The following is a 27,263-nucleotide window of genomic DNA, read 5'->3' as shown; positions in this document are numbered from 1 at the left end:
AATTCATATAATGTTGGACATGTGATTGTGTGTCCCACTGAATAATCAGTTTACAGCCAATTTATGGCGGTCTTTACCTCTATAGGGACAAAAGGCCTAAATAAAGACCACAGTGAAGATTTCATCAATGATTGCTATAGAGGCATATTATTTGTCTATTAATGTCAATTGTGTAAGCTTACTATATGTCCTTTACCAAAAATATAATTACAATCCTACATTATTCCTCGAAGATGTGAATTCATCCTGTGTGATGTACGGGGATCGATAATGTCTCTATAAAGATTATTTTTAGGTTTTTATTGTTGTTAATAAACATTTGAATTTACAAATGCACATGGAAAATATTTCTGGATTACTCTTGTGCGTGCAATCCTCAGTTGTGAATTTATATTTGTTGATGAAGTTAACATTCCAACACAGATCGTGGTGACTTTTGTCTCCCATCTCGCGTTCTCTGCAGCTTGAGAACTCCTGTGATGACATTCACACCACCTGCGTCTGGACTCAGGCCTCCACTGCCATCTCATTTCTTTATTCAATTAACATTCTTGCAGAGGAACTTACATTATTGCTGGGGATGCAGGGATTTCTGTACTCCTGCAAGCATCACCAAGCCTCGTTCATCTAGTTGGTGATATTTTCACTATGCTCACGCCGCCTCCTCTCTGCGTGTCATAATAGGATTATAGTGAGTCCATTTTTACTGTTCGTTTTTGGGGTGTTTCGGATCTTTTTTTTTTTCTTTTTTTTTTTATTCCTCGTCCTCTCCAGACTGAAGTTGCTCCCGGAGGAGGAGAGGAAACATGGCTGAGAGCTGGGACGCTGTTTCCTGTGCGTCAAGTTCACCACACGGGCTGTTCTTTTAGAAAAAAAAAAAAAGAAAGAAAGAAAGAAACGCGAACTTTTTTTTAAACGTAGTCCGGCTATTTAACAGCTTTCTGTGAGAGTATTTAAAAGTGAGGTTACGGTGTGACACTGGTCTCTTTTTCCCGCTGCCTGCCTGTCGTTTGTCCGTCACGCAGGTTCATGATCACACATCGAGATTTTTTTTTTTTTTTTTTTTGTGCATCTGAGATCGCGGGCATGGAGTGTATGAAGCAGTATCTAAACTCACACAGACAAAAAGAAACATTTCTAAATCCTATCATGGGCAAAGATCAGGCCACACATGAAGGGAAAAAAAGACTTAAAATGAGATATACTACCATGGATGTTGGGAACATTTTCAAATCGCTGTTTCGCATCTATAAGACAACAAAATTACTAATGCAGCATCACAATTCTCCACACACACACACAAAACAAAAAGGAATTTACAAAACCAACAATATGCACTGACTTTTCTGCAAGTTACTCTACATAAACACAACTTTTGCGCAAATAGCTGAAAGACTTGAGTGCAGGTTAATATATGCAGGTTATGTATGTGCCGTAAAAGTCATGTTAAAAATGTAAACAGTGGTGGCTGTATGAAGCCTAAAGGACGCGTCTATTTCTGCTATGGCTGTCTATACAAAACAAATTAACAATAAGAAGAAGGTGGATTTCCTTACCGCGCTGAAATCCAGTAAGTCACTCAGCTCCTTGTCTGTTCCCAAAGCTGCCATCCGCTGTTGATGATGCATTTTAGCAAAATCACACGGACCTAAAAACATGGAAACAAATGGAGAGATAGATAGATAGAAGAGGAGAGGCAGACAGATTGATAGATGGAGAGACAGAGGGAGGGAGAGGAGAGAAGAGAGAAGGAAGAGCTCGGCTTTTAGCGCACCGCTCCGCTCCCGGATCTCTTTTTCCTCCAGCGGAATAAATCCAGTATAAAACAACCTCCGATCGCAAATCTAGTTTTCTGTCATCCTCGGAGAAGGAGAAAGGGGTTCAGTCCCGGGGTTCCTGGGCTGGCAGCAGGAAATAAATCGAAAGAGGAAAAAAAAAACTGTCAGGAAATAAAAGAAGAGGGGGCCGACAGGACGGGAGTCTTTTTTGCGTGTTTTTTGGTGTGTTTTCCCCAGCCAGAGAAGTCCGACCTCTCCGCGCTGGAGACGCAGTTAGTCCGCCGCGGCTGACTGTCAGGCTCACACACGATATAAATAAATAACACGCTGTCTCTCCGCCAGCTTCAAGGAGAGGAAAAAAGACCACGTCAGATATGTTTGCTGCTTTCTTTCGTGTGTGTGTGTGTTTGTGCGCGCGATGTGTCAGACGACCAGTCCAGGCTGGACGAGCGCCGCTCCTGACCGGGCTGAAGTCCCCTCCGCTCGGCTGCGGGTGCTGAAGATCCCCGGGTGCGCAGGACGGTTCCCATGTGCGTCTGGCACAGCCTCGGTGTGATAAATGTGTTCGTGCGGCCACCTAGCTTTACAGTCTCGTCTAACACCGAGCTGCTGCTTCTGCTGCTGCTGTAGGAGAACACGTAAAAAAAAAAAAATCTGTAGGAAAAATAAATAAATGTAGAAGAAAAATCGGTTTGTTAATTTGATTGAATGGCTGATTGATGCGGTGATTGGCTGGTTTTCATTTGGATCGGGTTAATTGGCCTATTTGGGAATGGCAAAGGTGATTTTTCTTTCTAGTGGAAGGATTATTAAACTCCGAAGGAAATAAAACTTTTTTCACAATTTGAAAATGTTACCTAATACTCACATGACATTGACTTAGTTGCACACCTGTATTTTATGGTAGATTTTATTCATTTTTAACTATTTAGGTGGTTTGAATTCTATAAATTATATAATTTTGCGTCCCATTGATTGCATCTTTTTCAGGCCTTTGTAGACAGTTTTTCCTTTTTTTGTTGGCCAGTAAATTGAAACAAGTGCAGTGCTTGACCTGCATGGTACTCCTGTGGGTCACCACTTAAACCACATCAGCACCCAAATCTACCTCTCTGGAAATACTTTACAGAGCTTTGAATATTTTTTTTCTTTGTACAGAACACAGCTTGTAGGTATAAAATGACTGGCCTATTTCTGCAAATTACACCCTGCCTGTGCAAGTTTCTTTCACAGAGGAAAAGCCTGCAAAAACACACAGGTGCTGCTACACATAAAGGCTTATTTGTTGCTGTGTAAAGTGGTCCTGCCTGTTGGCCCTACAGTTATTCGCTCTAAAAACAAACTGAACAGCTCATACAGAAAAGCACAGATCCACTCTTTTTTCACATTTTCTAGTATGTTTAATCTGCCTTATGTTCCTGATCCCGAGGTGAATTTAATCAGCGGTTTTTGTGTTAAACGTGTTTACAGGAGGAACTTGTTGAGGGTGAAGTGTACAAAATGCACCACAAACATCTTTATTCACTCTTTAAGCACATACACATGCATGACAGACACATGTGCATACAGGGTCAACCTTAAGACTGAATACCAATCAGTCAGACAAACCGGCCTCGGCCCCAAACCCCCAGGGTCCCCCCTGGAAAAATCAGTCACTGTGTGGAAATTATATTTTGTATTTTAGGAACTTGTGGCAAATTGATTTGGGAAATTGTACCATTAAATCCAGCAGGCAAAGCAAACAAATGCATGTTGAACATTATGAGCCCATAATGTGTTCCTATTCTGCACTAGGACCCCACATTTTTTTATACCATAATGAAAACACCACAATTAAGAATATCATTGCAGAGTGCAAAACAAAAAACATTTTTAAAAAAATACAAATTATGTTGCAAAGAGAGTGCTGTGATGTTATTTCTCCATTGTCGGTTTTATGTATATAATATAATATATATTATCGTATAACATTGACTAAATAACAGTTGAGGTGAGGAAACTGAAAATGTGCAAGTAAAAATATGTTAGAAACGGACCAAAACCACTGCCTGTGTGAGAGGGAATCAAGCTAACAAGTAAGCATGTAGTTATGCTAATGTTGGTGAAGGAATAAGTTATTGATATATAATTAATATCAATAGTAAACAGTAGTATTACTCTGCTGCAAAGGAATTTGATGAATTTTAAACTTCAGAAATTAAGTTGAGGAAGAATCATCTGTAAGATGCATTAAAATATTTAGAATAATACGTCCATGCATCTTACAGTAAAATGTAAATCGCAGTTAATGTTTTCTGTTAGTCTCGTATCTGATGGTTGTCCTTCAGTAATGCTCCAGTTTTAATTTTTATTGTTCATATCACATTTTAGTGCTGTGGATGTTGATGACTGTACAGCAATGCATCATGTGATGTGTGTTTGGAGCTTTTGGAGCTTTCTTCTGTTCATGAAATCAGAAAAGCATCTTCATTTTCAGGTTTGTGACAATGTGGTTTACAGCTAAGGATGGTTTCCTTAGCACGTAAAAGATCATCCATAATTTATTAATCATAAATATTCAAAATTATGTGAAAAACCAAATTAGAATTCTGGAGAACATGTACCTCAAGATATGAATTCTTTCGAGAATTTACAGTACTAAATACATTTATTTGACAGAAAACTCTCTTACTATATTCCGTGAGTACACATGAGAGAGTTTATGAAGCAGGATGAGGAAGATGCAAATGGAGTTTCCAAAAGCAGATATAAAGAACAAACATTTCTTGAAAATAAAATCTGTGAAGTAATTCAGTCCTGCTGATTGGTGACACCTATGGTCACTGCTGGTAACAAAAGAGTCTCCACAAACAGTTTTCAGGGTTCTGTTGGTAATGATGAATGAGCTCAGAGACAAGTGAAGACGTCCCGACCTGCAGCTCTGACAGACGGATCGTTGTTGTTGACAAGCGACTTTATTTATTCAGATTATTACAATATCTGACATGTAAAATACACAAGAGCCAACATGCTAAACATTTGTCCTAAAACAAGAAAAACACCCATCTATCCGTCATCCATCCATCCATCCATCCATCCTTCCATCCATCCATTTTCTTATAGATGAAATCAGAAAATGAATGGAAAGACAAGAAAAATATCACTATGAAAATGAATTGAGACTAATAGTAAAAGTAAGAGGAAAAATCTGTTTAAGTTGATATCTGTGGACTGATCAGGGTGACTTATACATTGTATACAGGGTCTCTATAGAGGTGAGATAAAATGTGAAAAAATTCAAAATCTGATGCAAATGGTATAACCATGTTTACTACATGTGTCACAAGTAGTAAACATGGAAGGGTTTATTTTGTTATGGAGAAGATGACCAACAAACAGAAGTCACATTAAAACCATCTTATCATGGAAAAATGATTGAAATATAATTTTCAGAAAGCTCAACTATACATATCTTGGAAATACAGTGTGGAAAGGAAAAATCCTGATGTAAATACAGGCAAAAATCTTGACTTGATTTTCTTCAAAAAAAATTTTTTTTAACCTTTTAATTTTTGCAGTGTTCATGTAGAGTTTCACGAGGCTAAAACTTATAAAACAATTTCTAACAGACAGATAAAGATAACTTTCAAAAATATGATGTTGTTTTTTTTTCAAGCTCATGTTTTGAATGTGGTTCAGACTGACTTCTCATAAATCTCACTGCAGCAACTAGCAGGATCTGAACCAGTCGAGTGGACAAACAAAGTTAGCGGCTAGCTGTTGACGTCGGTGAAGAGGAGAAGCTTCTCAGTCAACAGTCAGATATTATTCTCAGCAGTTGCTGGAGTCCACTGAGGTAGTAATGTTGTTAAGTAATTTTTCCCTGTCGCATTAGGAAAATCCATCCTGATTTTCTACCTTTTGAACATGTTATTGCTAAGCCACAGGGAAGCCCTGTTAAAAATAGTTGAAGAATGAAGAAAAACCAAAGTCAGGGAGGACAGATGTTGAGATGTTACTCAGTCTCTCATAGGTTATGAGCCATTGACTGATTATTTTGATTTATCAAGGGAAAAAATATTTGAATTCCTTCATTTCACTGATCCTGTCATCGGGTCTGTCATTCTGACTAATCGGAGATGCCAGGCTAGATTGTCATTATTTTTCATTATCAACACAGGAGAGAGTTACATAATTTTCAAACAGCACAGTTTAGTCTGAGTGTTTTAACCTTGAAAAGCAGCAGGAACACAGTTATGGTCTGACACAGAGTCTGTTACATCTGGGCCAAAGCTGAGCTGCAAAACTCATCCTTGATGCATAGAAGTAGTTACATAAGGAGCCGGGGTTGGTGGTGGGGATACTTCCTTTTGTGACTCAGTTAACGGGACAGCTGGATGGGAACAACATGAATGTATTCTTTACCATAAATGAGGATTACTAGTTGTTATTACTTAAATGTACTGTCATTGGCAAGCCGTTTCTCTCGCGTCACTCCACTCCACTGAGTGTTTATAAAGATAGAAAACATGACAGCTGTCTGGAAAGGAATCAAAAACTCTTGGTCGCCGACTAGGGGCCTGGTGCAGTATCTGTGACGAATGCCCAAGTGACCAAGTTAGGCTAAAAGCTAACTTGTGTAACGATGACTCAATCTTGACTGTGTTGCCTAGTGACCAGTGCAATGCTTAAACTTCTCAGATTGGAAGAGCCATCACTATCAAAAAGTGTCAATGCTATGAATATGAGTATTTTTGGTTTTCAGTCCAATGTCTCAACAACCTCTGAATGAATTGGTTGATCCTGTCATCAGCTGTCAAAGACAAGAACATCTGCTTCTCCTTAAAGCACCAGCTGTACTGTAAATGTAATACCTGATGTTGGGTACTCTGTACTGAATGGAAAAACCACAAAAACACCAGTGGAGCTGAGCTGAGTTGAGCCAGTGCAATGCAGTGGAAATGGGGCTTAAGATGTCTCCAAGGGTGACGGTCACAATTTATGTCCACGGTCCAACAAAACAGAACAGAACAGCCAGTCTGTCTGTTGGTGGCTGCAGGAACCAACACCAGTTTCAACCTGCTCCACCGTCTGAGGATGTCACTTCATTTTTAATGGAAATGCTGCTGTAATATCTTCATCACAGTGGCTCAGTGGTAAAGCAGGCAGTAGAGCGGCTCATCCTATGTTCACAAGATTGGCAGTTCGATTCCCGCTCCAGCCCATCCACCTCGGAGTGTGAGCTGACAGTGGGAGGCGTCAGCTCACCTCCCGTGCACTGCCGAAGGGCCCTTGAGCGAGGCGCCCTTGAGCAAGGCACCGTCCCCTTTACAAGTTGGTCATTTGGGGGCACCAAGAAGGAGCTGCCCGCCACTCCACCTCCCACTGCATGCATACAGGCCTCCTTGTGTGTGTGTGTTCAGGGTCTGTACACACTAATATATATGCATGTGATTGATTAATTGGAGTGTGCCACTAATTTCCCTTCGAGGATTAATCAAGTATTTAATACTAGCATGAACCCGTGGAAATTCCATGATAAAACAATAATATCAGACTTCATACCAAACATATGAAAACAAATGTATTGGTATTATAAACCAAGCGTACCCATCAAAGAGTTCTACAACCAGCAGGCAGCGCATCCCGGTCTGACCCAGAACTGGTGTGGGCGTCTTTGGCGAGGAACGTGAATGAATGAATGAATGAATTAATGATATATATATATATATATATATATATATATATATATATATATATATATATATATATATATATATATATATATATATATATATATATATATATATATATATAAACTTCATGACTCATAAAGAAAAAAACAGACAAACAAATAAAAAAAATTTAATTTAATATACTTTAGTATTCCCCAAAGGGGAATTAAGAGTACACTCTAGTTAGTCAGACAAATCCAATGACATGCATATGTTCGTACGCACAGGCCCTGAACAAACAAACACACACAGGGGGCCTGTACGCATGCAGGGGAGTTAGAGTGGTGGCAGCTCCTTTGTGGTGTGCCCCAAATATCCAACTGTCAAGAATGTTTATCAACACGTGTTTGACGTGGAGCTGTTATAGCCGGTTTTAACCCCGTCCATTCTGTGTGTACATGTAGACATGGGTCACACACACTAACGTGAGCTTAGTGAAAAATATAGGGTGGGAAGATAAAATAAAAAAATATAAACTACAGGAAAAGTGTTTTTGCTTTTTTTTTTCTAATATCCTGAACTGGTTGCCAATAAGGGCCAGTAATGGTACCGGCTTAAGGGAAGGTCCATAGCTGGTCATCACCCATATAAAACTAAATTTGGTCATGGTTTTGAACATGTATGTGTATGATTGGGAGGTTGGAGGCCAGTGGCTGTTTTTACGCATTGTTGTTTGTGTGTTGATAGTGTAGCGCTAAGTCAGGTACGTAATGTTAGAGGGTGGAGAAAAAGGGAACAGGAGGAAGAGTGTGACCCAGATACAGGCAGACGAGGCAGATCAGATGCACTTCAGAGATTCAAAACTCTTTTGGAAAAATTGAGGCAGGCAAAGGCATATACCAAGAAGGCAGTTGAACAACACAAGTAATCCAATACAATTGAAGCATGAAGCACATACGAATAAAAAAAAAAAGGGTCCAACGAATAAAGTTAAGAAAAATATGTTACAAAGAAAAGCCTGAAGGTTTGACCAGTAGGGGACGAGGTATGACGATGGTGGATCTACTGGAGGAGAACTTCCAAACACTAATTCTGGTGAGGCACGATGATGATGGTAGTGAGAACTGTCAAATCACCAGATTAAGAATTGGACTTATTATATAATTAATGCCTCAGCCACTAATTCTCATTAGTTTATAGCAGGCAGTAAACATAAAAGCCACCTGTTTGATTAACAATATGCACAAACTAATACTTCCTGTAATCATGTGACCTCCTTATGACAAAGAAGAGGAGCTGAACTCCACATGCCGACTTCAGTGGGGATCAGAAGGCAGGAGGTGTAAAATCCTCACCGACTGATCTCTCAACATGATTTGCAGTGAAGAAAAACGAAAGAAAAGTAAACACCATCATCAGATTGTGTGCTTCGGCGGCGGCAGTTTTTGTCAACAGTAGTACACAAGCTAACGGTAGCTCGATCCACTCAATGTTTTTGGAAAATCTTGAATATAGAGCATTCCTCTAAAGGGAATGAGGGAGCTAAGAAACATCTGTGAAGATGTCATATTAGCAGATAATCTGGGCTGGACATCCAAGGTCTCTGCTGTAGACACAAATGGAGATTGAGAGTCAGGAGGAAGAAAAGTGAGGAGAGATTTTAAAATATGGTGATGGCTGTGGTGGCAGCGGTCAAGGAAATAGCATGGCTGAGTAACGGGAGGACTTAATGGTATAAACGCACACAACTGATTTAGTCACAAAAAGCAGTGAAGCTGTGCAAGCAGACACACACTTAACTCATGCAACCACACATGCATATTCATTTTATCCGGTCTCACTCACATGCATATGAACACACACACGCACGCACACACACACACACACACACACACGCACACACGCACACACATACACACACATACACACACACACACACACACACATGCACGCACACATGCACATACACAAGCACACCGCCCCTCTGTGGTCTCTAACAGCGTGTTTTTGCCAAACACCTGTGTAATCGTACAGCTGTGGAGAATGCTGGGAAAGGACCGGGGGAACTGAACACCACACAGCTAATACCCTTTGATTCCACCCGGATCACTGTGTGTGTGTGTGTGTGTGTGTGTGTGTGTGTGTGTGTGTGTGTGTGTGTGTGTGTGTGTGTGTGTGTGTGTGTGTGTGTGTGTGTGTGTGTGTGTGTGTGTGTGTGTGTGTGTGTGTGTGTGTGTGTAAGCATATGAATGTGTAAAGTGTGGGTGCTTAGAAGATTGTAGAGAAAGAGAGAGGAAGAGGAAAGGAAAGTGCATGACTCTTGGCTCAAGTTTGTGCTGTGAATGTGTGTGTGTGTGTGTGTGTGTGTGTGTGTGTGTGTGTGTGTGTGTGTGTGTGTGTGTGTATCATCATTCTCTAACATTCCTCCATCCTCATCCTCCTCCAGCTGAACCCATTCTGTGTCTTCCTCCTACCAAACACCAACACACCAGAAGTGTCTGTCACGTCTTTACAATGGAAAAGACCCGATTCTATTTTACAAATGTCTGATAACTGCACACATCAGTTATATCATGTCAATCACTTTATCTTTCTGAGTTGCCAACTTTAGTCATTTACAAGTTCACTTCCTACTTCTGACTATTCATTTCTCTTCAATCTTTTTTCTCAGTTGTTTTCCAAACTCTGTTTTCGTGCTTTGTTAAAATCGTAGCACCTCTGCTGCCACAGTACTTTCCGTGGTATTGCTCTGTTTTACCACCGCAGCTGTTGACAGAGTGATCACGTCCACCATCTTCGTCTACGTTTGAACACCAAGCATCATCAATGTAGACACAGAGCCATCCTCCCTGGTCCTGGCGTCCTACTCTCCGTCAGCTCTCTATAACAGTCTTTGACCAGCCTGGTACACTTCCTCTGTTCCATTCAATTGTTATTGTGTCTCCTGCAATGAGGAGAAGACGAAGGTAAAACAGGATATATGGAAAGAGGAATGAGGAGAAAACCTGGCAAAGGGACAAGGACAGTAACGGAGGCCGAGGCCACTGGAGGATGTGGTTCAAAGGGTGCACTCTGCACTCGCTGCCCTAGCCGGCCTTAAAGAGTTGACAAAGAAGTTTTGACTAATGAGCTAAAAATTTCCACATCTTGACACAAATGTGGGGAAGCAGCCTCACCTGCACCCCCAGCCTCACCCCTTTCTTCCATCCTTAAGGTGAAGGTGACAATTATTAACAGCTAAAGACCTGAGGAGCTTTCTTTGAGAGGGAAAAGCTCAGCAGGTGTCAAATCTCACCGTTGAGTTCTTGCTTGTGTGAGTCTTTCTATGAGCGTGAAGGTGGATGTTTGTAGACGACAGTGTGTGTGTGTGTGTGTGTGTGTGTGTGTGTGTGTGTGTGTGTGTGTGTGTGTGTGTGTGTGTGTGTGTGTGTGTGTGTGTGAGTGTGTGTGTGCTCATGTGTGTTATCCTTGGCCTTGGTGTTTTCTTGGGATAAGGAGGTATGTGCCAAGCAGATGGTTTACACAGGTGTCTCCACTATGTATGTACCATATGTGTGCGTGTGTGTGTCAGTGTGTGTGTCAGTGTGTGTGAGGGTTACAGAGAAAGACAGCGCTGGAGGGAAGTATTTGGGAGCAGGTTCAGGCCACTTCCTTCTGTTTGTAAAGTCGTTTTCTGTGTCAGTGCAGTTTTATCAACTGCTGTTTACATTTGGAAGCTAAAGTCTTATCCTGATGTACTCTGGGTTCATTGGCAACAGTTTAAACAACTCAGCACAACAGAATGTGGTTTTTCTATGATATAACGCAAAGTGCTTTTTCTGACTATTGCAGTCGGAAAGCGATTCCACCCCTTATGACAAACGTATGTAGTTCTTTGTAGAGACACTTCAGCTGCTGTGACCTGCTGTAAACGTGATGCGTAGCCAGATACCAGCTTGTGGTAGCATCTGAGGAATCATTTCCCATTCCTGATTGGAAAAGGCCTCTAGTTATTTTATATTCTTGAAGTTACCGGCTGCTTTTGCCATCTTAAAATCCCAGAAATTTTATGGGATTTAAATTAGGAAACTAGATTGATCCTGTATGTCACCTGAAACCAAGAATCAATGGACTTTGAAGTTTTGTTTGGGGTTATTTTTGAGGCTCTTTACTCTATGCAGATGATGAGATTTTTTCTTCTATGATTTTTTGATTCTTCATGGAATCCATAGTACCCTCTAGAGCAGCAGTCACCAACCTTTTTTGCGCCACGGACCAGTTTCATCTAAGAGAATATTTTCACGAACCGGCCTTCATTTGCTCGATAATCGTTAATGATGCCTGGACAACTGCAGTCTAATAATAAATCATCTGCAGTAGTTTTATGTAAAATGAAGACATCAACAGACAATAAACAACCTTTCTTTCATAAATTGATAATCAACATCTCTGTAAATGAAATAATGGTAAGAAATAATTATATTAAAATCTTGATTCAAGTGACTGCACTGATGAGATTTTGAAATATAGCGACTTAGAATTAGTGCATTCAATGCAGGAGAAATACTGATCATTTCCAATAAGAGGGTGAACAAGTCAATCAAATAATAATAATTACAATAATGAGAATTAATGGTTGAGGACCGCTGATCAAGGGGTAACGGTAGACAAAGAGGCTTATGATGACTTGTATGCTAGGTTGGACAGTAAGGAGGGAGAGACTGATCTATACCGGTTGGCAAGACAGAGAGACAGAGATGGGAAGGACGTGCAGCAGGTTAGGGTGATTAAGGACAGGGATGGAAGTCTATTGACAGGTGCCAGTAGTGTGATGGGAAGATGGAAAGAGTACTTTGAAGAGTTGATGAACGTGGAACATGAGAGAGAACAAAGACTAGAAGAGGTGACTGTTGTGGACCAGGAAGTAACATAGATTAGTCAGGATGAAGTGAGGAGGGCACTAAAGAGGATGAAGAGTGGAAAGGCAGTCGGTCCTGATGATATACCTGTAGAGGTATGGAAGTGTCTAGGAGAGGTGGCAGTAGAGTTTCTGACTGGGTTGTTCAACAGGATCTTAGATAGTGAGAAGATGCCTGAGGAATGAAGAAGTGTGCTGGTGCCAATTTTTAAGAACAAGGGGAATATGCAGTTGTGGCAACTACAGAGGAATAAAGCTGATGAGCCATACAATGAAGTTATTGGAAAGAGTAGTGGAAGCTAGACTAAGGGCAGAAGTGAACATTTGTGAGCAGCAGTATGGTTTCATGCCAAAACAGACTACTACAGATGAAGTATTTGCTTTGAGGATGTTGATAGAGAAGTACAGAGAAGGCCAGAGGGAGCTGCATTGTGTTTTTGTAGATCTGGAGAAAGCTTATGACAGGGTGTCCAGAGAGGAACTGTGGTATTGTATGAGGAAGTCTGGAGTGGCAGAGAAGTATGTTAGAGCGGTGCAGGACATGTATGAGGACTGTAAGACAGTGGTGAGGTGTGCTGTAGGTGTGACAGAGGAGTTCAAGGTGGAGGTGGGACTGCATCAGGGATGCATATTTTGCATTTGAACTATAAATATGATTAAATCATAAGAAGCATCATGTCAATCAGTTTTATTACTGCATAAACTCCAAATGCAGTTTGTGAACATAAGCATGACTCAGGGCAGCATGGTAACACAGTGGGTAGTGTTGTTGCCACACAGCTAGAAGGTTCAATTCCTTTCTGTTTGTATTTTCTTCTCATGTCTGCATGGGTTCTTTCTGGGTTCTCCGGATTCCTCTCATATCCAAAAACATACACCTTATGTGAACTGTTCATTCTAAGTTGCCCATAGGTGAGAATGTGAGCGTGAGTGGTTTTCCAACTTTAGTGTGGCTCCGCAATGCATCGACATTGTGCTGGAAGTTTCCCCCGCCTCTCGCCTGTAAGTCAGCCGGGACACACCTCGGCAACTCCCTTGACCCAAAAAGTTGAAGATGCCGTCAAGAAAATGAATGATTGAATGAAAGAAGCATGACTAAAAAACTTTGAACACTTACCATCTTCCTCTCCATCATAATCTCTATTACTATTGTCCTTAGTATTTTCCATATCTATCACTTTACAACTTCATCATAATCACTGTTGTACATGATGCCTTTATGTGACTGCTGATGATATTATGTTCAATCATTCCTAAAATAACACATTTTAAAGAAAATGTTATCGTCTATGCATTCTTCATCATCATAACATGTTAAAAGATATATTAGAGTTCATTATTATTACCTTCTTTTGATTTATTAACCACAAATGTAGGTTGCTGTGTTCGAGTCCAACTTCTGCTGACTGGACATGGACGAGGCACAGCAGCCATGTGGGAGAACATATGAATATGACTATTGTGCTTAAGTGCAATGTTGAGAGGAGTGTGTGTGTGTGTGTGCGTGTGTGTGTGTGTGTGTGTGTGTGTGTGTGTGTGTGTGTGTGTGTGTGTGTGTGTGTGTGTGTGTGTGTGTGTGTGTGTGTGTGTGTTGAGAGGTTTAATAGGAAGGCAGAGGTGCACAGTCAGCAAACAGAAAGGAGAGAAAGGAAGGTTGAGAGATATTCCGGGAAACAGAAAGGAAGCAAGAGAACGAGAGAGAGGGCAGGAAAAGTAAAAATAGAGAAGAAGAGAAGAAAGTGGGAGCAGCTTTTTCTCAAATCAAATCAAAACATACACACACACACACACACACATGCACGCACGCACTCATGCACACACACACACAGACAGTGATAGATGATGAGGAGAGGCTGCTTCATTCTGACAGCAGATGCATCCTAGCCACAGGTGCCCCTGAGGTCTGAGCTTTGTGGTGGATGTGTGTGGAGTTTTGGTGTGTTCTGATGCTGTATAAAAAGAACTGAACCACTTCAGACATAAAGCCCAGGCTTGACTGTTTCAGTTGATATAAACAGTGTGTTTTTCAGACTTGCAACACACATACATACATAGCCACAGACACAGCTCTATACTTCAGCTGCTTGGGTAATGTTCATTGTAGCCGGGAACGTTCGCATAAATGCCAATGATTTTAACGTTAAGTTTACATCAGACTTTACGTCTGTTAAATTTGTGGCTTTAGTTTGCTTGACTCATTCTCATGTTACCCAACCAGAACATATTGAAATGCACAGCAGAAAAATGATTGATCTTATTATAGTAATTGCTTGTTGCAAATGTTCTAAGTCTTTGTCTTATAACCAGCATGTGTGACCCTGGGGAACATGCTTTTTTTTTTTGCCGTACTAGAATAAAGTGTAATTGCACATCCACTACAGTAGTTAGCAGTGATGCTCTCATTGTCAGGTGTGTGCAGTGAGTAGTAGCTCTATGGAGCTACTGAATTACAGTATATGAATTACAGTAAACAAACCATCAAGAGACAACATGAATTTTTTTTTTTTAATAGGGATGAAAAAGGTGGAGCGAGACAAAGATAATGAGACAAGAGCAAGTCACCCGAAAGCTAAGACGAGGAAATATGGCAATGCATCTGTAGCACTGAGCTTCACCGTGACTACAGTGGGAGACGAGGAAAGGCCGGTGTGTTTACTGTGTCTAATAATTCTGGCAGTGGACAGCATGAAGTCTAATAGATTAAGGCACCACTTAAAGACATTAAACCTCAATCACACCAATAAACCACTGGAGTTTTTTCAGTGAAAAAGTGCCAAATATTGCCAACAATAATCTCGCTTTGTGGATGCTACTTCAGTAAACCAGCGAGCTCTGTTAGCATCATATAAGGTGGCGTACCAAACTGCTCAGTGCAAAAAGCAGAGGAGCTGAAAACATTGAGCAGATGCTGAGAGTTCAGTATCATGCTTCAAACTTCGCTTTGAATAGCTGTGCACTGCCTAGATGAGCTCCTTGCAGCCACTTCTTCATTTTGATTAAAAAAAGAAAAAAAAAAGCACAAATTGTTTGTTTTTTTTAGGTTAAAGTGTTTTGTATATTTAGCTCCTTAGTTAATGTTGCTGAACTGAACTGGAATTTGTTATTATTTACTGATTTTATTTAATTTTATTTCAAAATGTTTACAGTTTAAAGTTGTTGTTTTTTATTTCAGGCAAATTGATGCACTTAAAGTTTTTTTTTTTACGTTAGAGACTAAAAAATAATGTTAATAAAAATATTCTTTGTTATAAATTGATCTATATTTCTTTTTTGTTTTCTTTAATATTAATAAGTATGCAATGTTGGTGTACTTATACCAATTTTATAGATAAATGATGTTTATAGTTGCGGAAGAGAGTGGGGAGTGCGAATTGTTTTCTTCTTGCTAGGGGGGGGGGTAATAGAAAATAATTGAGAAGCACTGTCTTATACATACTAGAGGAGCAGTAGTCCATGCTTGCTATGTCTTTGAGGTCAAGAATCCCTCATTGAATATTGACAGAATGACAACCTTTCCATCAACAGGCTATTAGTCATTTAGCAGCATTAATACCACATATCCAGATAGCATCTGATAAATACGGAGCTTCAAGTTAGAGTTGTTATAAACAGACAGAATGTTTGGCAGGTGACGGCTGGTTTTGGTCAGTAGTTCCTATATCATCTGACACACTCTCAGACCTCTTGAGAGAATGACGTAATTTTGTCTTACTGCTTGCAACTGAAGGGTAAGTAAATGCTAAATATTCAATATTCTGAAGTACAGACATACTGGTTGTCCAAGAGAGGCACTGAGTAGCAATAAAGAAAATTTATATGTCAAAATTTGACTTGGGGACATTCTGGATTTAAAAAATGAATCAACACATCATTAGCGTACAAAGAAGAAAATTACCATTGTAGGTATACTGTACATTACCATTGTTGGTATATCGTGCCTTATTTTCATTGTTGTGTGGAATTGCTATTGCAATGTGATAGCTATTGTTGCCCATGGTGATGCCATCATGATGCAATTATTGTGTGGTTGTCCTTGAATGAAGTAGCAGTGAAGCTCAGTGTGTTGATCTCTGAATCAGAAACTGGGGTGGGATTACATAAGTTTTCTTCTTCCCACTCCCTTTCAGGTAGAATTGTATTGTTGAGTTATGATCTTTGGTTATTTATTTGCTTATTTAATTATTTTGTTTTTTGTTTTTGGGTTTGTTTGTTTTTCCTTGCCTTGCTTGAAATAAATGAATAAATAAATAAATTAATAATAATAATAATAATAATAATAATAATAATAATAATAATAATAATAATAATAATAATAATAATAATAATAATAATAATAATAATAATAATAATAAAAGTTCTTTGTTCTATGGGTGGTGATGCATTTGTGAAAACAGCCTAAGCCTCGAGATTAAGATTGGGGAAAAAACTACTCCCACACTTAAGTAATACATTACTTTCAGGGTTTTTTCATCATTTTAGATCTGCTCAGCTTTTTTGCTGTTAAATATGTATCTGTGAAAATCTAAAAATTAAGAAATATGCACCATAAAGTCCCTTCAAGTGTCCATGCAAATTTACAAAAGTCGATCAAGTTTTTTATAAAAATGTCCTCCTTCTCAAGGTGTAGAGCTCTAATTGGTCTTGACAAGGACAGAGGTGGAGGTATACAGCCACACGCACACACACACACACACACACACACACACACACACACACACACACACACACACACAAACACACACACACCCAGTACATCTTGGCCCTGAGTCAAGGTGACTTGAACTTCACCAATTATCTGTCTTCATAAAAACACACCACTGACCTTACGACAGAAACACACAATATTTCTGTTCTTGTCACATGTGAGCATACGACTATCACACACACACACATACACACACACACACACACACACACACACACACACACACACACACACACACACACACACACACACACACACACACAAATTCATTCATTACACAACAGTTTCAGAAAGCATGTATTGTCCAAGCAGCAGGAAACCGGTGACTGTTCAAAATCCGTTACATCTCATGTGTTACAACGGTGTGATACGTTTTTACATGGCCACACCTAAAAAATATGACACAAAAGCAAAACATTCTCATATGCTGTTATGCTAAAACCAACATTCGCTGCAGCTGCTTTTACTTCAATCTAAATAACTTTATCGCAACACGGGGAAGGACATGGCAGATTAAACTCATAACAATAACACAAACCTTATTCAGTTAGACTACTCTTAAAGTTCAGGAGATCTTATTAACAAGGACACATGAGTACACGTGTCACACTTTGTTTAAGTCAAATACGGAGATAATTCACGTCTGCTGACTGGATTGAAAATTCAATCACGAATCAAGAAGATACAGTCACATGCAGTAGTTTCTGGTTAATTGAGGAAACTATCAAAAAAAATTATGGATTTCTTTATTCAGATCAGTTCCATACTGCTGCCCACAAATGCTCACTTCTGCCCTTAGTCTAGCTTCAACTACTCTTTCCCATAACTTCATTGTATTGCTCATTAGCTTTATTCCTCTGTATATACATATAATTCCACACTAATGTTTTTAAAAAATTACAAAACAGGCTGAACTGATTTGACCAATCACATTCATTTGGTTTTACAAACCAGAAAACATCTGTAGAATCAACGCTGCTTAAACACAGCTTTGCTTCGAGCTACATGCTAATGACAGGATTTCTAACATAGTCACAATCCAACGCCTTCATATTTATATATTTGCAGGTATGCAATTTTAGCCTGACATGGTATTGTGCTGACATTAGCCATTAGCAGCCTTTAGAAATCATGAAATGCTGGACATAAAATTCAAAATTTTTACTTATTGCAGATTGTTATTTTGACCCTATTTGAGTGCTTGGGGGATAATTATGGGATTACCACAGACTATGGTCTTCAGTTGTCCAGGGACAATGGGACACTACTAAAATCTGACTGTACATATAATTTATTAGCTACTCAAAAGGGTGGATTTAGCTTTACCTTGCAGAGCTTAGGTTATTTGATGTAATACTTTGCTTCATACTACATGTGCAAGAAAACCCAACTACCTCGTCTGCTTCTCATTAACCCTTTACTTTTACAGGTTAACATGTGCATTCCTTTCTCTTTGGATGAAAAATGCACACACACACACACACACGCACACACACACAAACACACAAAAACACACACATACTCAAATACAGTACTGCTCCAAGGCAGAAGAAAAGTCTTGTTTCACAGCAACTAATGGTTTTAATAATGTTTGGTTGGCTAAGTTTTTGAGAGAGGGAGACCAAAGCCATTTGCAGAGATTGCAGGCAGCTGCTGGGAAAATACCTTAACATAAGCATGCGGACACACACACACACACACACACACACACACACACACACACACACACACACACACACACACACACACAACACACACACACACACACACACACACACACACACACACACACACACACACACACACACACACACACACACACACACACACACACAGGGGCCTTTGAACAACCAGATGTGGCTGTGCAGCAGGTTGTGAGCATCAGTGAAGCAAAGACATGGTGAGAGGAGGGCTTGGTTTAAACTAGTTTAATGGAATACAGATTTCCTCAACCTACTTCAGCCTGAGGAAACACCATATGCAGTTGCTTCCAGAATCTTTATAGGGTGATTCCTGATATTTTGCATTTTTTCCCCAAAAAATCGATTGATAGGCGTAAGAGTAGGTAGAGTACCGTCTAACCTCTAGCTTCTTTAATTGCTATCATCTTCACACAAATAGATTGTCTTCTTGCGTCCAGTCTCACAGGTTTTTTTTAAGTCACATGCTTGCCCGTCAGAAGTCACATGCTCATGAAACAGGAAGTGACATTTGCAAAACAAGAAACACATCGTCAAGATATTACAACAAAACGAGTATTTGTCTCAGTTCACCCAATACTCTTTGTGCTGTCTTCCTGGTCTTCAGTGCATCTTTACTATAACTTGACCAGTGTGTGTGTCTTTCTGGATTAAGGAAGTAGATGACTGGCACAAGGTTAATCTTAATGAATGTAATTAAGACAACATCACCATGGTGTTAACTATGGCCTTGGCTCAATGAGCAGTTAAATCAAATACATTTTCTGTGCATACACACTAGTACCCTTCTCCAGATTCCCTGATGCTGTCAGAAACATCTACGTATGCTTGCATTGTTCCGGTTTTCGTGACAATGTGCATAGTGAAGGGTACCTGTGCATCCGAGTACTAATCCGAGTACAGGTGAGGATTCTCGATCACCTTTTCTCTTTCTTCATGATAAACCACTGTCCTATCAAAATAAAATCTGCTGTATGCATGGACAATCCAGTTCATGACGCAGCACGATTACTTGGGATTATATCTGGATCTAGGAGATTAGAATATGATACATTTGCTGGGGGTCATATAATACCAACAGCCTAGCTTCTTTTCAAATGGCGCAGAAGATACTTAAGTAATCCACATTTGTTATTTAGATTTTATCTCCATAATATCAAAAAGCTTTGCTGTCATTCTAGGAGACCCTGATGAGTCTGTTCATTTTACTAAATAATCTAGACTAAACCTTGGTGCCGCACAAATCCCAGCATAAGTTTTATCTCTGACTATCAGGGGGGATGAATCAGGATTAAATCATTCTGAAACTTCTCTAGTTTAAATATGTAATTACAGGAATGCTGCCTCTGTAATCTCAGAGTGTAACCGTTTTGCCACTTCTTATACAGCACACACATTGCTGTTTCCTTAGAAAACATTTGTTTTGGATTTCCACTTCTGGTGGACAAGAACTCAATGCCACTAAAAGTCCACACATTTGAGGTGTAAATACCGTATATACATGACAGCAAAAACCACAGTGGTACGTTTTGTTTTGAAGTAGAGATAATGAACACCAGGGCAGAGGACAGATGTTTCGTTTCACTCTTAATCCACACAACCCAAAAGGACAAAAAGACTTAGAAATGTAGCAGGGTTTTTTTGTGTGTGAATTTTATTTTGCTTTCCCTTCAAAGCCTCATGTGCCCCTTTTGTCATTGACCACGCATGAAAAGAGGCGATGTAGATTTCTCCATATGGTCTGGTCCAGAGGACACATTTTTGTTGGTATAAAATCTTTGTTTCCCACTTTCCATTAAGGCTGTTTTTTCAGATTTGGACCCAGAAGCAGACCGAGAGACCAGCGGTTATTTTTTTTAAAGGAGAGTTTATTGTCCTTACTGGTATTGGGCAGGCTGGTGAGGGCAGACAACCAATGTGAAGTTCTGCCAAGAGTGACTGAATCCAGCAGAGGTTTAAGTTTCCATGGGTAGACTGGTGAAACGTGGGCAGTGAGGGCAGGAGTGGCTGGACGGTGCAGAGATTTTGAAAGCAAAGAGATTACTGGTTAGCTTAGAAATGGAGAATAGATATTTACATTAGGAAAATAAAAACTTACCACTGTAATATTAAGGCTGCTTGCTTGGGTTAGGTTAACCCTAACCCTAACTTTTTACCAACCGAGTGAAAATGTTTCTCATTTAGAAAATTGAGGAATGCGCCAAAGTCACATAAAAGACTATTAAAATCAAATAGATTCTATTTGGTGCTGTGGTGGTTTTGTGGTAAATAGATTCAGTGGCTCAGCCGTAGAGCGTGTCGTCCAATGTTCACAAGATCAGCGGTTCGATTCCCACTCTGTCTCCAACTGTGTATTACATTGCATGCTTACAGGCCCCTGGTGTGTGTGTGTGTGTGTGTGTGTGTGTGTGTGTGTGTGTGTGTGTGTGTGTGTGTGTGTGTGTGTGTGTGTGTGTGTGTGTGTGTGTGTGTGTGTGTGTGTGTGTGTGTGTGCTTCTTGGGCCTGTAAAAAAGTGCATGATGTTTCTTTCTAACTTTTTCTTTCTAATGATGTCAAAGTGTACTTTTACATCGTGATATCCTCCACTGTGTCACTGTCAGTGATCGATAACCAGTGTTGGCAAACGTTTTAATTTTACTGATGAAAGTTCAGTCAGGAAGACCAAATATTTCCCTCTATCTCTCTCTCAGTCTCAGACTCTCTCTCTCCATCCCCCTTCTCTCTCACTCTCTCTAAACAGCCACCAGGATGGTTAAACAGTCACCGGCCACCAACCCGGAGTCACAAAGGAGCACACAGGACACGGATAACAGTACAAAGGATGGACGGAGTGATTTGGTGAAGGCTGAAGGGGCCAGAGAGACAGCCTTTAGGGTGGTAGAGTCTCTCCTGGAGAAGGACGAGGAAGATGATGATATTATGATAGATGAGGAATTATTAAACATAGCTCTAAAAAGGAAGAACACTAACACAAGAATGAATAAAGCAAAGAAAACTGCTGAAGAAACACCTGAGACCCCTCCTGATACAAGTAGCTCTCACAACGAAAATGACAACAGTTTGAAAGAGGACGTAACAGAAAAATATGTTTTGCAAAAGATAATAAAATTCCTGCAAGACACAAATGGTTCGAGGGCAAAATTAGAAAAATTATTTCTTGACTTCAACATGTTTGTGGATAGCGTCGGCTTTTTTATGAAAAGTAAAACAAAATGTGGTGAACCATTTTTTACAGACCAAGAGTTTTGTAGATTGAAAAACTAAGGAAAAAAGTAAAAGACATGGTTGTGGAAGAGATGATTGTTGAGAATGGATGATTGTTTTTTTTCTTAATTTTTTCCGTTCTTTTAGCTTGATAATGTTAAAAGTTTAGATGTTTCTTGTTCAGAAAACGCAGTATTATTGAAAATCCTCTTTACGTGAATCTCTTTTGGATTTTGTGTCAGTGTGATTATTTTGTAATTTGATTTTTATGAATAAACATGATGTTAAAAATCAAATCAAATCAATCTCTGTCTCTATCTCTCACCCCACAACAACTGACTTTGATAGGTTTTTACTGTACAGGCCTTTTAAATCTGAATCATACTGATCTTTACCCTCTAGTTTGTCTCTACGACTTCGTGTCAGACCCGATCAGCCTCAGTGACAGTAATGTGAAGAACATATATAAATTGATGGTAAATAAGGATCGGGTTGACACACCTTGGAGGGCTCACCTTGGTCTAGCAGTGGGTGTGAGCCTTTCATGGGAGTCTTTCTACAAGCCACCGTTGACTACTGTGTACTGATTCTGCCTTATTTCTGTATTCTGCTTGTTCGCCTGCTCCATATTTGATTTGTCTGCCTGTTTGGACTGATTACCTGGCTTTGTGTACTCTGCTTTAGAAATGAAGTACGGGTTTGGATTTCACTCTCTTGTCGTGCTCTTGGGTTCCCTCTCTCAGTTTCATTACACAAAGCGTAAATACATGGAGGAGTCATATTACCAGTAGAAAGATGGTAGGACTGACAACAGTTGTGAAACTTTCATTCTTTTTTTTTCTATATATCTGCTCCGTCCATTATTGTGGGACAGAGTGCTGGACTATCCCAGCCGACAGGGGGCATGAGGCAGAGGATACTCTGGGCGTCACACCAGGCCACTGCAGAGCCACAAATGTAACAGACAGACACTCACATATATACTCACACCTATACGGGACGTTGGGAAACTTGATCATTTATAAAGTGAATGATTTATAAAAGTATACATTTATAAAGCATGCTTGGTTTAAAGTTGACTCAGAACAAATAATTACACAATGATGTTCTTTTTAAATGGCATTGTGCTTTTTAATCAGTGCGAAGTCCTGATGGTAAAGATGCTCATGGTGAGTAGACACATGCCTTACAATGCCAAGTATATATGTTTTTTTTTTTTTAAAACATTCATTATATATTCAAACATTTTACATTATGAGCTCGTTTAAACTTCTTTTGAGTCAATTGCATTCATGAAAGTAGAAAATAGAAAGACAGCAGAGTGGGGGAAAATAAGATTGAATAGGACAAGAGCCATGAAACACCTGCAACAACAGAAAGAAATAATGGGTCTAAATTATATTAAATAAGTCAATGAAGTAGAAAACATCCACTTTATCGGATGCTAAAGTGTTCCTCTAGTTGTGTTTCCATTTCCTGCAGCGACTCGGTAAGCTTCGGCACACCTTTGGAGGGAAACTTGGCAGAACTGATTAGGAAGGTGTGAATACATGATGAGGAGAGAGGCAAGGAAAGAAATACTCCCTTTGGGTAAATTTTCACCTCTGATCGGGGAGGAGGGTGAGAAAATTGAGGGGGAAATGAAACATAGAAGGATAAAGCAAGCAGTGGAAGGAGAGTCCCTGCAAGTATTTATGCATCACCCACATCGTTACTCGATATTGAGGTATGTATCAGCAGATCCAGATGAGGTGGTTCGGCATCTGTTCAGGATTCCCCCTGGACGCCTTCCTAGGGAGTTGGTTCAGGTATGTCCAACTGGTAGGAGGCCCACAGACAGACCCAGGACTCGCCTTGAGAGGTGATATCTCTTGCTTGACCTAAGAAAGCCTTGGGATCTCCCCAGAGAGGTGTATGGGCTTCCCTACTTAAACTGCTGCTCCTACGACCCGTATCCAGATAAGCAGGTGAAAGAGAGACAAGACTGCATTACTGTTTAACACAGCAGTCCAAATAGCAGCTGTAGACCTTGTAATTAAGTCTTTATGATTCCCGTTAAATGCACCAGCAGTGTGTGTGTGTGTGTGTGTGTGTGTGTGTGTGTGTGTGTATATATATATATATATATACACATATATATATACACACACACATATATATATATATATATATATATATATATATATATATATATATATATATATATATATATATATAATTTTATTTTATTTAACCTTTATTTATCCAGGTTAGCCTAATTGAGATTAAGAATCTCTTTTTCAAGAGGGACCTGGGCCAAGAAGGCAACAAAAGGTTTCGGAAACACATCAGATCATTACAGATAAAGACAAATTACAACATTTTACAGACAAGAGATGTACAGTATAAAATCGATAACAATAAAAACAACAACAACAAATGATTTGAGTTATAGGCTATGGGGAGAAACAGTTGCTTCAGCATCTGCCCTACCTTTAACTATTGTTTTAAAAGCATTTAAAGAGATGAGCTCCTGTAATATCAAGTCCTTCTGGAGCTTATTCCACGCTATAGGGGCTGCGAACTGAAACACATTTTTTCAGGCTGAGTCTTTTTTACATTCAGTAAAAACAAGTTTTGTTAGCATAAACTGTAAATTGTATTTCTCTGATGGACAATCTATGTACATAAATAGCATGAGAGCAGTTTCAATATTGCCTTATAAATAAAAACAGACCAGTGACTCAACCTGCGTAAAGTAAGGGATGGCCATCCCACTTTCTGATAAAGAACACAGTGGTGAGTTAATGATTTGCAGTTTGTCACAAACCTCAAGGCACCATGATAAACAGAGTCCAGCAGACGCAACGAAGCCTTAGAAGCATGCATGTAAAGAATGTCTTCATAATCCACCATAGGAAGAAAAGTAGCAGAAACAAGTGTTGGGAGGGAGGGATGGTCTCCCCCATTCTTGAATTCTACTGTACTATATAAATAAATGTGTGTGTGTGTGTGTGTGTGTGTGAATATATTGCCTCACTGAATTTAACCTTATGACCCTGTATCCCTTGAGGCACAAGCATTAAATTTACCAAAAGTTAGTATGTTAGCCATTTTAAAAAATTTTTACCCAAAATAAGTGTTTTGTGAGGTGATAGTAGTCTTTGAATTTTAATGACCCAATTCCACCTGAAGATATTGTTTTAGGCTTTTTTGTAAATATTCATGATCACGTGTCATGTAATATAACAAAATTTATCGCAGGACTACACATGATTCATTTTCTTTTAACAAGTTAATCTTTTGTGAGCAGAGGACAGTAATTGCTAAATCCCTCTCCACTACAAAAATGTAATTCTGCTTAATAAGATAATGTGGTTTAACATGGCAACATAAAGGAAATTGTAGTTCAGTGGCATAATGGTTTTGTTTATATGGTCTGAATGGAGTTCTTTTAATGATATGCAGATCTAGGAAAGTCACATTACTCTTCTTATATGGAAAGAAGTGAGACTTCAGTCAGGTAATGTCAGGGAATACTTGAATAACTATAAAAATATCTTTCCAAGCAGCAGACAGGGAAATGTTAGAATTACAGGAAACTAGGAAATCAACCAACTCTGCAGGGAGTTTTTCTGCTGCACATAATCCCAACCTGGACCAGTCTTACGGGAACAGGCCCTGGAGCTTGCAGGAGATGTTGGTGTGGGTGACTACAAAACCTTGCAGGAGTTGGCTTGAGGGTTGCAACAAATGGCCTAACATTGGTATGAACAGGATGGTGGGAAAGACACCATAGTTGAGAACTGGATAAAAAAAACAACCTTAAATCACAGACATGTACTCATCAGAAGACAAATACGGCTTGGAGGAGTCTAGAAATACTTTTCAAAACAACAGAAACAACAGTTTGTGAGAGAGGAACAGTCTAGCAGGAAAGAAGACAAACGATTATGTTTTCACAAACATGGCTGGAGTAAGGTGAAATCACTGATCTTGAGAACACAATGTTTGGAGAAGACTACCACCATTAAAACCTTGGTACAAGACTGGGATTTCCAATATGGGACCATGTGTGGTGTGGTCAGAAGACACCTCTAGCTCTGTGTGTGTGTGTGTGTGTGTGTGTGTGTGTGTGTGTGTGTGTGTGTGTGTGTGTGTGTGTGCGTGCGTGTGTGCGTGCGTGCGTGCGTGCGTGCGTGCGTGCGTGCGTGCGTGTGTGTGTGTGTGTGTATGTGTGTGTGTGAAAGAGAGAGAGAGAGATGTCAAGTCCACATGAGAGCAGATCAAAGGGCTCTGCAGGCATCAGTGTGGTCTGGTTTGTCACCAATACTGACGTCATCACACAGGCAGATGGGGGGTGGGGGGGCTGCAGGTGACATTTTTATTAGCCCACCACCGCAACCACATTTTTTGTGTATAATTTTCTCCGGTACAAAACGTTTTTGAGCAGAAATCATTGTTCAAGTTCAGCTGAAGTTCAACTAAAGCAATTGTGTATGCATGTCATTTGCAGTGTGATGGACACAATATCTTGTTCACCCTCACTTGTAGTCATTTTCTTTTGCAAAGTAGGACAAGCATTCTTATATTTGTGGAAATATTTGCTCATTTTTGCTGGTTGTCAGGTTTCTTCAGCTTCACCTGCTGTGCACTCCAATGTGTCTTCCATCACTGGTTTTGGTTTGGAGTCTGCTGGCGGAACGACGTACTTTGTGTGAACATCTGGAGAGCTGGATGACCAGCAACCCACCGTTTCCAAATAAAGAACACCAGAGGGAAGAGGGTGGCCAAACATGAGAATATGCACTTAAACACACACAACTGTGATGCAGGATGTGAAAACATTCAAAAATACACTCACTAAAATGCACAAAGACACAGACCACACTATAAGCTGTCCAGTGAACACACACAAATACACACAATAACACAGAGCTGTCCACAAGTAGCTGCATGGAACCTGAAGAAAAAAAATCAGCTTATTTTAGATCCTGTCAACCTGAGCTACTGGGGCACACACACACACACACACACACACACACACACACACACACACACACACACACACACACACACCACACACACACACGCACACACACACACACAAGCACAAAGAGACAGAGTGAGAGAGAGCGAGGGCAAGAGAAAGACATTTTTATAATTTCCGTTAACACAGAGTGACTCAACAACAGCCTTGCTTAGTTAGCTCTTCTATCCTCGCTTCAGCAAACGTGAAAAACGATACACTTTTCATTGTTTCCATCTGCCGACAATCTTTTGTTACATTTTTTTATTTTAGATATGTGAATGTTAGTCGTCATACAAACGGTTTTAACACCTGT

General features: G+C 39.8%; 1 protein-coding gene across 4 annotated transcripts in view; it reads right to left on the bottom strand.

The window, feature by feature from the left end:
* The window catches only part of tcf4 (transcription factor 4), a 215,516-nt gene extending 213,124 nt beyond the window's left edge, over positions 1–2,392 (bottom strand). Inside the window, exons 1-3 of one of the 4 annotated variants that reach the window (XM_068334439.1) lie at positions 1,775–2,391; positions 1,557–1,648; positions 1,209–1,247 (exon numbers count right to left, since the gene is read on the bottom strand). In XM_068334439.1, coding sequence (XP_068190540.1) covers positions 1,209–1,247; positions 1,557–1,628 — 111 coding nt within the window. In that variant the 5' untranslated portion in view covers positions 1,629–1,648; positions 1,775–2,391. Of the gene's footprint in view, positions 1–1,208; positions 1,248–1,556 lie in introns of all 4 variants that reach the window. The other 3 variants (XM_068334441.1, XM_068334438.1, XM_068334440.1) reach the window with 3 other exon arrangements.
* Positions 2,393–27,263: the final 24,871 nt, after the last annotated feature.

The sequence above is a fragment of the Antennarius striatus genome, chromosome 15 (genome assembly GCF_040054535.1).
Source record: "Antennarius striatus isolate MH-2024 chromosome 15, ASM4005453v1, whole genome shotgun sequence".
NCBI lineage: Eukaryota > Metazoa > Chordata > Actinopteri > Lophiiformes > Antennariidae > Antennarius > Antennarius striatus.
Note: the sequence above shows the minus strand (reverse complement) of the source record. Positions and strands in the feature narration are given on the sequence as shown.